This window comes from Eumetopias jubatus, unplaced genomic scaffold, assembly GCF_037043125.1.
Source record: "Eumetopias jubatus isolate StellerSeaLion01/CBP00866 unplaced genomic scaffold, mEumJub1_p1.0 scaffold_1, whole genome shotgun sequence".
Taxonomy (NCBI): domain Eukaryota; kingdom Metazoa; phylum Chordata; class Mammalia; order Carnivora; family Otariidae; genus Eumetopias; species Eumetopias jubatus.
The window spans coordinates 68,695,857-68,710,380 of record NW_028274807.1 but is presented as its reverse complement, the minus strand read 5'-3'; the positions used below and the strand labels follow the sequence as shown (position 1 = coordinate 68,710,380).

Genomic DNA, 14,524 nt, shown 5'->3' with positions numbered 1-14,524 from the left:
TTCTATCATGGATTCTCTAATATGGGACCATAATAATAGTCCCATAGTTCCTGCACTTTGTTGTTTTCCTTTTATCAGCATGTGTTATTTCTTTTTTAAGAGATTTATTTATTTGAGAGAGAATGAGAGAGAGAGAGAGAATGCAGAGGGAGTGGGAGATGGAGAAGCAGGCTTCCCTGCTAAGCAGGGAGCCCGATGTGGGGCTCGATCTCAGGACCCTGGGATCATGACTTGAGCTGAAGGCAGGCGTTTAACCAACTGAGCCACTCAGGCACCCCAACATGTTTTAAATTTCTAGCAGACTTTGGTTATAGCCAGACTTTGTCAATAATAGCTGCTATCTCCCAAGAGAATACTTCAGCCTAAAATTCTTAAAGTCCGTGCCATTGCAGTGCCTTGTTTATCAATGTACACTGTACAGATCTAGGTCACCTTTACTTAGAATGAATGATATCAATGGAAACACAGTGTGGGGAACCCCTCTGTAATCCTCCCCAAACTTCCTCCGACCATAACCCATTGTACACATGTGCACTAGGGTAGAATCTGGAGAAATCACTTACATCCGGCCTCTCAGGGCCTTGGCTTTCTGTTCTTCTTCCAGGTTTCTAGGAGGTGTGGGTGGGGTCATCCCCTCATTCAGGCAGCCTACAGGGTCTTTCAAGCTTCCCCGGTATGAGCCTCCTTCTAGACTCTGAAAAGAGAAGAAAAACAGTCTTAGGGAAGTGTACACTGAAAAGTCATCTGGAGGCCCTTGTGTCCCCTCCAGCCTAGCAGCAGCCAACTTGGTAGACCAGTAGCCAAGGCAGTTCTCACCGAACGTCAGTGAAGTGCCAGGAGGCCAGGTACTCCCCTCTCCCTGCAGCAGACTGCCCAGAGCTGCTGCCTTCTCAGGCAATCAGGATGAACTTGCCGTCATGTGCTGCCAATTTCCCGACATCATGAAAACTGTCAAAGTGACTTGTATCTGGGTAAGAGCCACAGAGGTAAAGCTAATCATTGCAATTCTATGCTAATGAAGCAGTTAGAAAAGAAAATCGTTGTGGGACCATCAAATGCCAATTGATAAGGGAAGGGCAGCGACAGGAGAGCTAGTTGGGTAAACTCGTTTGTTAAATCAGCTACACATTTTTTCCCCAAGAGGCCAATGAAATGCAGACAGGAGGAGGTCAATAGATTTAGCCTTTCCTAAAAATATCTTTGCTAAGGTTATTTACCAAGGGTTTTCTTTCATTTATGAATCCCTTTAATTTCTTTTAGTTAAGGTGCTGCAGCATTGAGAAACAAGGTAAAGGTATTAATACAGTACTCTACAAAGAGTTAAAGGCAAAGGATTCTAACCCCAAATCTGTTATCACTGGATGATCTTAAGTGAGACAGCTGCAATTATTTCATGCATGCTTCAGTTTTTTTCAATTTTCAAATCAGATCTCTCCTTTCTACAGATTTCTAAGGAATATACTGAGACAATAGTTGTATAATCCCTTGAAAAATTAAAAATATTCTACAATGATGAGCTCTCCCCCCTTGAAGCTGTTAACAAGAAGGATATTAAAAAATGGGGCCAATCTTAGCATTTTTACAGATGTCCTCAAAGAAAGATCACACAGCGACACTTAGCATTTCATTATGGAACATGGCAGAAGCAATGTGGATAAACAGTAAGCCTGGAGATCAAGGTCAAGGTGAGCGACTCTAAAACAAGTATGGGAGTCTAATCCAAACTACCCACACAAGAGGCCTATTTACAACAGTCTCTGTGGCTCAAAGGAAAGGCTTCACTTTGGAAGTCTTTGAAAACATCAGCCTTAAAGCCAAAGTCACAAAGATCAAAAAAGTCTCCAAAAGGGTGGGAGAAACAAAAGGCTTCAGCATGGTGTTAAACAGCCTGCACTTGGAGTATCTGTCTAAATTCTCGTAGCTGCTGTACTTCCAGATAGGACAAATAAAAGGAAAAGTCCAGGGGAATGAAACAAAAAGTAAATGAGGTGTCGGGTCATTCATTATATGAGAACAGATGGTGGATATTAAGACTTAAACCTGAGGGACACCTGGGTGTCTCAGTCAGTTAAGTGTCTGACTCTTGGTTTTGGCTCAGGTCATGATCTTGGGGTTGTGAGATCACACCCCACGTTGGGGGGGGGGTGGTCCATGCTCAGCAGGGAGTCTGCTTGAGATTTCTCTCTCTCTCTCTCTGTCCCTCCCCCATTCTCTCTCTAAAATAAATGAATATGGGGTGCCTGGGTGGCTCAGTTGGTTAAGCATCTGCCTTTGGCTCAGGTCATGATCCCAGGGTCCTGGGATCAAGTCCCACATTGGGCTCCATGTTTAGCGGGAAGCCTGCTTCTCCCTCTCCCTCTGCCACTCCCCCTGCTTGTGCTCTCTCTCTCTCTCTCTCAAAAAAATAAATATATCTTTAAATAAATAAATAAAATAAATGAATAAATCTTAAAAAAAAAAAGACTTAAACCTGAAAAATGTAAAGCTGAGAAGAGATGTCAACCTTCTTTCCCCTACTCTACCCCAAATCAACAAAATGTACCAAGGCCAAGCATGAATTTGTTACCAACAGCAGAAACTAGAATTAAGAAGATAGTGCTTTCAAGTTCGAGAGAGAGAATTTCTTTTAACTTGTCCTGAAGTTATTTTACAGGACAAGTAACCGTGGAAGTTGTTATCCTGAGAAGCAGCATAGGCTAAAAATACGGAAAGGTCAAGGAGAGTTTAGCTAAATTTATAGATTCAGGATCTGTAACCAGTTATTAAGGAAATGAGAGTGTCTGGTGCTGGGGTCTGACAAGCCAGTGGACAGGCAGGCTTTTCAAGACATGTGACCTGTTCCCTGGTGCCATCCCCAGAGACAGGCTCCCAGGCAGATGGACCCAGCTGGTGACTGATCTGATTACATGCCTTTTACTTCCCCTCTTCCTTGTCCCATTGTCCTATTACAGCCTTTGTTCTGCAGCCTGTTGGCTGGCAGGATGCTGACTGCAAGGCCCAGGCAAAGAGGCTTACATCTCTGCCTACAAGGCTCTCCTGTGGAACATCCAGCTTGGCATGTCCACTTTCAACCCTCTAGAATGAAGGACATCTGAGGAGTCCGAAGTGCCACACAGGGAAATATGTTCCATATCTTCCTGCCTATGAGCAAAGCAGCCCAAATTATCTTTGGGGAATGATTCTCTGCAAGGGGGTGAGCAGGGCAGAGGCAGTGAGAGAGGAAGAATAGAGAAATAAAGGGTCTGGCTAAGCTATAGTCTGGGTAATCTGCCTCATAATGGCGTTGGCTATCAATGCTTATAACTCAAATGCCATTCCCTCTGAGGACCTGGCTACCGGAGCTGGAGTGGGGATCCTGAGTCCCAGCCACGGGCAACTAGGGGCGACCTGCCACTGTCCGTGCTGCTCCTGGTGGGAGGCAGGCAGCGGCGGCTGGGTAGATGGGTAGTGGGAGGACTTCTGCCCTCCCCGGGGCTCAGGCCACAATGGTCTCAGCAGGCAAAGGAGAAGGTGCACGAGGAGAGGGCCACAGAAGTTCCTCGCGTTGGTCCAAGGCCAAGGAACAGAAATGCAGATAGGATTCAAAGCAGTAGACTAAGTATAGAGGAAGGCTGTCCCCACATTAAAAATGAACACATTTCCTATCTGCTGGATTGTGGATCACACACCCATAAAATGCCCCTCCTCGGGACTCCTATAAGCACCCTTTACACACCCCTGCACACCAGTCATTACAGTACTGCGACTGACCATCTGTTTGTACTCAAGCGAACATTCATTGAGCATCTACTACCTGCTGAATACTTGCCAAGCACTGCAGAAATGAAGATGAATATGATTTGGCTTCCTACCTGCCCTCCACTCCCACCATAATCTAAGCTATCATGGGTGCTGTTCTAGACGGAAGAGGCACCAAGGAGGATGAAAAAAGGAGCAGGCTGCTCTCTGGGGGAGGAGGGGGTGGAGAGGGGAGGGAAAGGAAGAGGCAATGCTTGAACTGAGTATTGAGAAATAGAGATTTCACTGGGTCCCCTGATGGGAGAGCATTCCAGGCAGGAGCAGCACTCTGAGCAAAGGATCAAGCCTTGAACCTACCCAGGGCAGCCTGGGAAGCTGAGAGTAGCCCACACAGGTAGAATATAGGGTGTAAAAGGGGCGAGGGGTGGGGGGTGGCGGCCAGTGACTATGTATTGTGTGACTTGGGGTGAGTGAGCGCTTGGGAGGGAAGAGGGGAGGAGAGAGACAGACCACCCTGGAGAAGTATGCAGGGACACATCGTAGGGAGCCTCGTGTGCCACATTAAGAAGTAGAGACTTGACTTTCTAAAACCATTGATGAAAGGGTTTGAAGCAGGGAAGTAACATGATTGGATTTAAGTTTTAGGAAGATCAGTCTTAATGTTCCTAAGGGCTTTTCATGACTTGGGAAAATGTCTCCGATATGACAGTAAAGGAAAAAAGGACTTTTCTATACACTCTAATTAACTTCATTATTTTTAAAAGGGTCTAGGAGAAAATATATCAATATTTCAGCATGGAATATGTCTAGATGATGATATTATCAGTGATATAATTTGTGTTTATACCCTTGTCCTTATTCCAGTTTTTCTTGAATGAGCAAATACTGCTTTTATTGGTTAAAAAAAAAAGAACTATTAAAAAGTTTTTTAAAAAGAAGAAAGAAAAGAAAAGAAAATCCATCTGATAGTCATGTAGAGAGATGTCAGACGGCAGTCAGGGAGGAAATGTTGCAACAGTCCAGGCAGGAGAGCATTTTGAGCACTAACCCTAGGGTGTGAGCTCCATTAAGGAAGGTTCTGTGCTCGATCTCAGAGCTGGCACATAGTAGGACTCTAAGAATTTACTGAATATACTAAATAAGAATTTACTGAATGGGACTCTTGGGGGAGAGGTCAAAGGTCATCTGAAAAAACAACAGATAAGGGTGCTGGTCCAGCGCCAGGCACCACACCAACCTCTTAGCTGCCCCACCCTGTTCTAAAAATTTATATAATATTCTCTGGACAAAAAGTACTAGATAAGAATCATTTCCAGGCACATTAAGGGTGGAGATGGGGAAGAGGATAACTGAATAGTAGAAAATGTCATGTTTAGGCAAATGACATTTCAGGTTTGTGACTTTGTGTTAAAAATGTTTTGGTGGAAATCGAAACTTTTCTATTTCAACAAGCTCAGGAACCTTTTCCAGAGAGGGAGGCCAGAGGCACCCAGTGCCTCAAAACATACATTTCCGCCATGGGTGTGATGTGGCCATTATTTCCTACCCTTGTTTCCTCTGGGCTCTTAACTTTGGCTAACTCTACCTTGCCACTGACGAAGCAGGCCAATTCACCTAGAGGAGAGCAAAGCATACATATACACAGAGGCAGCCTCGCCTAGTCGTGTTTTGTGGCCCCACAGGGCTGGACTAGAGAGGTAAATGCTGTCAAAGCAGGAGAACCAGAGGGCAGGATGTCTTGCTGAAGCAGGTAGACACATTCTAGGATGCCAGGCCACCAGGTCGACTGAACAAGAGCTCAATCCCAGCCAGCCCCTACCCCAAAGGTAGAGGATTATCACTCAAGGGGCCATTGGTACCATCCCAAGCCCAGTGAACTACTGTGACATGCCCCCTGAGGACAAGGGCTCAGACAGGAGGCGTTCTTTCTAGACGCTTGATCTTTCATCTCAGGCAGGCTGTGAAATCCTGTGGCTGTCGAGAGACATGCGAGATTTTTCACATGGCCAGGAAGCTCTTGTTCCTCAAACTTGAGGAATAAAACCAAATCACATAGATTGTTAAGCTATCACCCTGCCCTGTTCACTCAACCACTAGTCTACTGGTGACAAATACTGTGTCCCCATGGCCCAGGACATGTTCATGGAAGAAAGGGATGACCCTGTTCCCTTCCCCTGACATTCACAGCACAGATCACAGATGAAGTGGCTAAGAGCTAACATTTGTAGGACGCTTGCTTATCATTTCACAAAGCACATTCACACCTACTCAATCATCATGGTATCTCTTTTGAGATAAGATTCAGGTGGACAGAATCGTCACTGCCGATAAAGGAGATAAAAGCTCTCTTTTAGTCTACAAGTAGACTAAGTAAGGTGCCCACGGCTACACAATAAGTAGCCAAGGTAGGACTACAACCCAGGTCTCTGATTCCCTACATATCCACTACTGCTACTGCCCATCCTCATGTCTAGGAAAAGCTTTATTAAAAATTGCACAGGGAGGGGCACCTGGCTGGCTCGGTCGGTAAAGCATGTGACTTTTGATCTTGGGGTTGTTAGTTTGAGCCCCACGTTGGGGGTAGAGTTTACTTAAAAAAATAAAAAGAAAAATCACACAGGGAAAGCAGGGAGAGTCCTTATTCCTGGCTTGGAGTTAGAGACAGTATCTTTTTTTATTTTATTTTTTTATTTTTTAAAGATTTTTATTTATTTATTTGACAGAGAGAGACATAGCGAGAGAGGGAACACAAGCAGGGGGAGGGGCAGAGGGAGAAGCAGGCTTCCTGCCGAGCAGGGAGCCCGATGCGGGGCTCGATCCCAGGACCCTGGGATCATGACCTGAGCTGAAGGCAGCCGCTTAACCGACTGAGCCACCCAGGCGCCCTAGAGACAGTATCTTAATACGAAATGTGGAAAAAATGTGTGAGATCTATTCAGGGCGAGGTGGGTGGGTATCTTCTCTTGGTAAATAAAAGCAGTGATTCAAGACCAAGGCTGGCAGATGAGAACTCAGAAGTGTCTACTAATGTCCAGAGGGACTTGTCAAAGGAGTTCTAGGGGAGCTTCAGGGGTTTTTGTCTGTATTGTAGGTGAGCTGGAGAACACCTACCCTTATTTCCTACCAGCAACTCTGGGGCAGAAGCCTTGGTGCCGTCACAACCACGTGACCATAATGCACCAAGGGCTGCTCTGGGACTCCGAGACACAGGGATCTCCAGGCTTTTGGGTGGAGCAGAATTTGGTGCTATCTCTGGAACAACCAAAAAAGAAAGTAGAAAGAATCCAAGCCCTAGATATAAAAGTCCAAGTATGCTAGATGCTCCTGTAAAATTTCCAGACTCTGTCAATTGGAAAGGAACTTATTACCTCATCTCATACTGAACTGAGATAACTTCCACCCACAGGTCGAGGTTCCACCCTCCAGAGCAACAAAGAGTGAGACCAACCCTTCTTTCCCACAGCAGTCCTCAATGAATTCAAGACAGCTCTTACGAGCCTTCTCTCTGCTAACTTCTCCCCCTATTTAACCCAGTACCTTCAACTTTCCTTCAAATGATATGAGCCACATGGTACGGTTTACCTCCTCTGGGGCCTTTCCACTGAGTTCAAGAACACTCGAGAATGCTGTGTTTGGAACCTGATACATGACTCATGCTACTCATGGCACGTACGGGCTGTAGAACTTTGAGGACAATGGGGCTGTTACTCTCCTTGATTGTACACTGTACTTTCACTGACCTAGCCTATGAACACACACTGGCTATTTTGGCAGCTGTCACACTGTTGTACTTACAGTCAAATAAAAACTCTGGAACTTTCATAGGTGCTAGGCTTTACCCTCTTCTCAGCTAAAGAGCTAATGAGGAAGAGGAATACAAGCCTCAGAGGTACAAATGCAACTCGGGGTTCTCAAATACGCCTGGGGGAAACAACCACCTACTGTTGCTTCACTGCTCTCCCACAGTGGGTATGTACTGGGATGGGAGGAAAGAGAAAGCAGAGGGAAGGACAAAGGATCAAATTTTGGTGAGAAGATTCTGAGAAACCAAACTGCTGCTCCCTCATTCCTCTCCGTGACATGGGCTTGGTTTTACTTGTTTGGCCAAAGGAATCTCTATAATTCTGGGTTCACTGCAGGTCCTCAAGAAGTAGTTATTGGTGGAAGAAGAAGTTAAAAGTTCTTATTGTGGGAACGTACCACAGAGCAACCACTCATCTGATAGAGGTTTGTTGAGGGCCTGTTACAGGGCTGATCTGCTCCACCAACACCCTCCACTTCCTCTCCTCTGGGAAACTTGCTCTCAGGGGACTTCTCAATATCTGCCCTTACCTGTTTAACACCAGACCCGCTGATCACACAACTAGAGGGCTGTGGGGACTCCCAGCAGTGCTCAGGTGAGGAGTAATAGCAGGATAAAGGTAATCCAAAATATAAAAAAATACAGCCTTTTGGAAACAAGTGTCTACTGATGTATGAGTGTAAAAGCCTCCTGTGTACTAATGGAGGAGGGAAAACCATGTCCCAAATGATCAATCGTCTTGCTGGGTAGGGAAGCTGCACAGATTAAGATAATGAAAAGATTAAGATACTTTATCAAATAACCCAACAGAACTATCTAAGAGCTGCCCCCACAATGTGTGGTTCACACAGTAACTGGCATGGGACTGCAGAGGAAATCTGGCCTGGGTGAGTCAGGGAAGCTCTTCTGGGCAGAGGAGATTCCAGTGGGGCCCTGGAGGACCTATGCTTTAGATAAGCAAAAATAAGAGGGGGAATGTTCGAGAGAAGTAGGGTGGAACAGAAACTCAGAGGGAGGAAATCCAAGTGCACGAGGAAAACAATTTGGTTGGAGCAGAGTTCATCAGCCGGAATAAATAAGTGGTCGTAGGCTGGCTACAAAGCACTAGAATACTGGATAAGTGTGGATTTTATCCATGGAATATTTTATCCAGTCATTTCCAAACTTTGATCATATTCCTCGATCAGTAAACATAATTTTGGTCATACATTGCCAAAACATGTAACTTATTTATAACTTGTATTTCCATGCTACTATATTATCAGTATGTACATAACAAAATATGCCCCAAATCATTTTTAAATGATGAGATGAAGAGATTCTAAAATCGTCTTCCTGCACCTCAGTAAAGTGTCTTGGGTACCTGAAGGCACCCCCACACTAGAGATGACCGTAGAGGCAGGAGGGAGGCAGTGAGCCTTCACTGAGGAGGGAGGCAATAGCAGTGCTCGTGGAAGACCCGCCAGGAGACCGAGGCCTGGGAGGGAGGCTGATTGGGGCAGAGGAACTACTGCAATAGTCCAGGCAAGAGGTCAGGGCTCAGGCTCAGGTGGTGAAAGGGAAAATGTAAAGAAAAAAAACAAAGGATGATTTTTAAGGAAAAACACTGTTAGACAGTATTTGGAGAATGAGGAGAGTGTGGGGGTCAGTGTGGAGAGGAAAGGAGAGCAAGTGAGGAGTGGTTGGAGAGGAAAGCTTTGAAAAGCCAGTGGAGTGCCCAAGAGAGCACTCGACTCCCACCAGCAAGACAGGGAGGGTGGCAGGAAAACGGACAACCTTTAGATGTGGTTACCAAAAACATCAGGCAAAATATTCTCTCTAACTTAGGAAGGAAAACTTGGAGAAGAATAAAATCATGTGTTAAATTTCATCAGTACTCTCTAAGCTGGGAGATTTGAAGATGGGAGTTACTGTAATCAGAATTATGATCGGGCAGTGTTCCCTGCACGGCATCCAGCATTTTCCTCTAATTCCTGGGCCAAGGGGAGGAGGGTTTAAATGGTGCTGATTAGCAGAACTGCCCAAGAGAGGTCTGGCAGAAGCATAGACAGTTATCCTAATGACAGTTGCAGGAAAAACCAAACAAGTGACACGGATGAGGGTGAAGGGCAAGGAGAATGCTTCAAATTGCCATCCTATAGAGATATGCATCAGTGTAAAAACATGGGGCAGAGGAATAGCATTATCCAAAAATGAGCTCTTTCAGCAGCATGGTGCCCCAACCCTAAAGGAGCCAGAGCATAACCCTTCTCTGCAGTGATCTGATCGGTCCCTGAGACAGTCACAAGCTAGGCCAGTTTTCAGGGGCGTAAGTTCACTTTTCCCCCATGATGGGGATATGTCTCAGCTCCCCTAATCTCTAGTGGTGAGGTATCTACACACTTTTGCCCATTCCCCTTTATAATCAGCAGTCGACTTTTACAAGACTCTGCAAGCTAGAAAATTGTTGAGGGCCCCCGAATAAAATTACCTGGTGCTTTCAAAGACCCAATCCATGTTCTGTGTCTCAGAAGCCAAGTTAGCTTCAGGGCTAAGCAGACACACACCAGTCACTGTCCAAATGCCGCATCCCTGTGGGTCAGTGGACCGGGCTCACAGGGAGGCTATTTTGTCTTGGATACTTTTTTCCTTTCATCAATGCCACAATCCCAAAAGGGCCTATTAATTGCCTATGGCCATTCCAAAAAAAAAAAAAAAAAAAAAAGCTAAAAAGACTTTGGAGCACAAGGTGTTTTGGAAACCATCTTTAGCTAGAAACAATCCTATAGGAGGAATGAGGACAGAGGCAAAGGAGGCCATGGCAGACAGACGCCAGGCCCCGGGAGCCACATGGAGGTGAGACACACACAGAACTGCCTCCAGGACCCCCACTTACCAGCTTGCTTTTGACCAATTGTTCTATTGCACTGACAAGGTCTGCAGCAGAAGGTACTTCAGTGGAAGCCTGCCGGGCTGCTAGCAAAGAGGAGGACTGCAAGACATTGAGCAGCAAAGGAAAAGCAGATTAGCAAGGAATGAGGAATAGCAGTTAGGAAGCAAAACAGCAAGTCCACAGCTCAAGACAGGCAAGGGAAGCAAAGCTTTATGTTTAGAGGCAAGAGATCACAGAGGGAGATAGGACGGGGTGTGGGACAGGCCTGCCTGACCCCTTGTCAGGAATTCTGGCCAGCTGCAAAGCAGGGATGGGACTAGGCTCTCCTTAGGCAGGCCTCCGGAGGAGCTGAGGGCAGGGTTTGCTGCGTTCCCGGGAGGCCAATAGGTAAGGGCTGCACCCACTGTCAGCAACAGGAGAGAGGGACAGACAGAACTCTGGCCACGACAGGGCTGCTCATTGCTGTTCCAGGGTATGAAAGGAATCCATAAACCTAGCCTCAAATGTGTCCAAAGGAGAGAAATGGTCTTCGCTTTACTTAAATACAGATTTTAAATATAGGTCTTCAATGTGTATCAAGCAAAAATTCTAGGGCAGAGCACTTAAAGACCAGGAAGCTAGAAACCCCCTGCCCACTCACATGTGTGTACACACACACACACACACACACACACCACACATACACACACACCTCCACAAACATAGCTGTTTGTCCTAAAGCCCCTGAACTGAAACACCTGGATGTAATAAATGGTTTTAGCAAGGAGTTGTGTATTTCATGTCGGAGTCACCAGAGACTATCCTATTCACAGTGAAAGGAGGCTCAAGCCAAGGACCCCATCCACTTGTATCAGCAAGAAGGACTGACTAGTTCATGTGGCTGTTTGGTCGATGGTTTGGGGAATCCTACTCATGGAGGGATGGTGGTTTTTATCTTCCTTCTCCTACTTGAGAAGAAATTGGGAGAGAAATGGTTCACTGCATGCACATATGAGCTTTCCCTCCTGGCATAGCCAAGCAGAGGGCAACCGTGCTCCCAGGGCCCAGGGCACATGCTCTTTTGGTCTTTGACACTAATCACCGCAGGGATAAAAAGCTGAATGTCCTGGCCATGCTCTGTCTTCAAGTTTGTCCCTTATGTTAGGGGGAAGAGTTTCAAAAAGAAGCTACTTTTCTAATTTAAGAGTTACTTTAGGTCTTTGCTTCTGAGATGGGGTAAAACAAAGTCAAATGATAATTAAGAGAGATATAACAACACTCTTTTTTCTCTTCTGGGGAATGTAGGAAAGGAGCTTAAGTCTGTTTGGAAATCCAAGCTATCAACTTTTTGATTTAGTAATCCCACCCCTGGGAACTTATCCCAAGGACAGAAGTCCAAAGAACAAATGCTGTATGTACAAAGCGATCTGCAGCCGTGTTATCTAGAGTAGCAAAAACTGGAAACAACCCAGGATATCCCAAAACAGACTGGTCAAGCAAATTATGATACATCAAATAAGGGAAATACTCCCCAGCTATTAAAATTGTAGTTATGAAGATAAAATTAATAAGATTTAAAAAAAATTAAATAAAACATTGAGCATATCAAGTGCATATTACAATTATAAAAATAAAACACACATGCATATGAACAAACAGTAGAAGGGAACATGAAGAATCAAGGAGGTTGTATAACATTACAGTAGGTAGACTAAAAACTTCCTTATAGACTGTTGTAAAAACTTATTTTAATAAGTTCAACTCCAATTGCTAGAAGTTCTGAGGCTCCCCAAATATTTCAGAAAAACAAATGCACAGAAATCAAACAGGCAGGGCTGAGGAGGGTGAATGTGTCTAAAAAGGGACCGTTGCCATCTGTCCCCTTTCTGGCTAACAAAAAGCCACACAAATGTCTGGGGTGAGTCCGCCTTTTCAGTTACAAATTATCCAGAAACAGCATAACATCCTCTTCCCCAAAACAAGCTGTGTTTGAGGGAATTCGAGGGGGAAGGTTCATGACCTTTACTTTTCGGATGCCGGCTGGCACCTCCGTGCGGAGGGCCGCGTGGGAGGGCCGATACTGTGACCGGAGCGTCCTCCGCCCCACACATGCTGTCACTGTTCGTAGAACATTTTACAAGGCTAGGCCTCTGGGAACACCGCAGACTGGCTCCGGTGCTGACCTCAGTGTGGAGTGCGGGCACTTCTGCTCCTGGGAACCCAGGATGGACATCGTACCGTGCTTCCTGCTACTTGCCCTTCCAACAGTTAAGAGTCAGGGCCACCACCATCACCGTCACAGAGGGGGCATCTTCATCATCATCCTGTCTCTAGAGTCTCTCCCTCTCGCGTGGCACCCTGGGAGACCCCAACTAATGTCTGTGGGCTCATGATCCAAACACAAAGCAGAGGGAATGCACACAAGGACGGGGATGTCACCAGACATGCTGAAGCATCTGCAAGCAGGACTTTCTGAACTGTATCCCCGGGGGGTGGTATGAAGATGTGTTCCCCGCCTCTGCTGGCCCCACGGCCTCAGAGGGGGCCGTGCCACGGCAAGGCGGTGCAGCATGGAACACAGGGAGACCCCGGAGGGACGGCTAAGCCACCACCACCACTACAAACCACTCTGAAAAGAAAATGTAAAGGACAGTTAAAACCTGCAGAGTCCAAGGGGACAGCGACACGAAGAGAAGGCAGGAAAAACACAGAGGTGAAAGCAGGGTTTGCTAGGAAAATGAGCGACAGGGCGTGCAGTTCAAGCAGCCCTGAGCCTTGGCCGGTACCAGGCCACACATCCAAGCTGACCTCTAGAGCAAACAGGGTGATCGCTTGGCGATTCAAGGCCACGTACACATCTATGCTTCAGGCCCCGGTGAGCCTCTGAGTGCTCACGAGGCAGGGATTTTTGCAAGACCAAGCACGCGGCAACCTGCACTTAGGTCTTCCCACCTTTGTCAGCAACTCCCCCTTAGCAGTGTCTCCATCCCTCCTGTGGTGATTGCAGAATTTGGGCTTGACCGGAAGCTACTGTTACTTGGATTTTAGAGTTCAGTATAGGGAAAACAATCAGCTAAAACACAGTTCAGAAGTCAGGTACAACAAAGTGATCTCAGCCTGGAACGGCCTCAGACTCCTTTTGAGACAAATAGTTCCTTTTAGGATCTGCAGCTTCCAAAGACAGAGTCATTATCCTTCATCAACAGGACAAGACACCAGACAGATTCCCACTCTGGGACTTCTGCAGGCGTCCCTACACTGCCCAGATTGAAGTCAGACCTCCAGGGCGGGGGGAGGGGGCACCTACCAAATCTAGATGGAATCTGCATCACTACGGATTCGGGGAGATAACAAGTGAGAGACAGTATTACCACCCTCATCACACACACAAGACAAAATCACATGTGTTATACATTGTTCTTTCAAGTGAGAAAGTAAAGAAGTCCTACCATCTCGTCCTGTGTAGGGTCATTGTCAAAGATCTTCATAGGAGGAGGGAGGGGGGTGTGTGACTCTTCATCTGGCTCATCCTCGCCCCAACCTTTCTTGTTCTTCTAGAACAAATGAGCAGCATTAGTCCTTCAGTCCTATATTTCATACAGTTAAAGATACCAATGGGTCAGGACTTAGAATTTTTTTTAAAAAGCAGCATGTTAGATACCCTCCTTCCTCACCATATCCTTATTTTTTCAGCCTCACCGTCCTCCTCTGTGGAATGGGTGCACCTTTTTATCTCAAATGACAGTGAGGTTCAAATGGGGAACACACACACACACACACACACACACACACACACACACACGAGAAACATTTACCTCGTTAATCAGTCAGGAAAAGAAAAAGCTGAGAGTGGTCAGAGAAAACCTAACTTTTTTTAAAAATGGTTCTTTATTGGGCGCCTGGGTGGCTCAGTTGGTTAAGCGACTGCCTTCGGCTCAGGTCATGGTCCTGGAGTCCCAGGATCGAGTCCCGCATCGGGCTCCCTGCTCGGCAGGGAGTCTGCTTCTCCCTCTGACCCTCTTCCCTCTCGTGCTCTCTCTCTCTCATTCTCTCTCTCTCAAATAAATAAATAAAATCTTTAAAAAAAATGGTTCTTTATTTATTACATGCCTTCAGTTTTACTTCCATGGATA

General features: G+C 46.1%; 1 protein-coding gene across 6 annotated transcripts in view; it reads right to left on the bottom strand.

Moving 5' to 3' along the window:
- KALRN (kalirin RhoGEF kinase) overlaps positions 1 to 14,524 on the bottom strand; it is a 694,375-nt gene that overhangs the window by 111,386 nt on the left and 568,465 nt on the right. For 5 of the 6 annotated variants that reach the window (XM_088024799.1, XM_088024801.1, XM_088024804.1 and 2 more), the window contains 3 exons: positions 13,841 to 13,945; positions 10,416 to 10,511; positions 564 to 694 (listed from right to left, as the gene is read on the bottom strand). In XM_088024799.1, coding sequence (XP_087880925.1) covers positions 564 to 694; positions 10,416 to 10,511; positions 13,841 to 13,945 — 332 coding nt within the window. The remainder of the gene's footprint in view (positions 1 to 563; positions 695 to 10,415; positions 10,512 to 13,840; positions 13,946 to 14,524) is intronic. The other variant, XM_088024808.1, reaches the window with a different exon arrangement.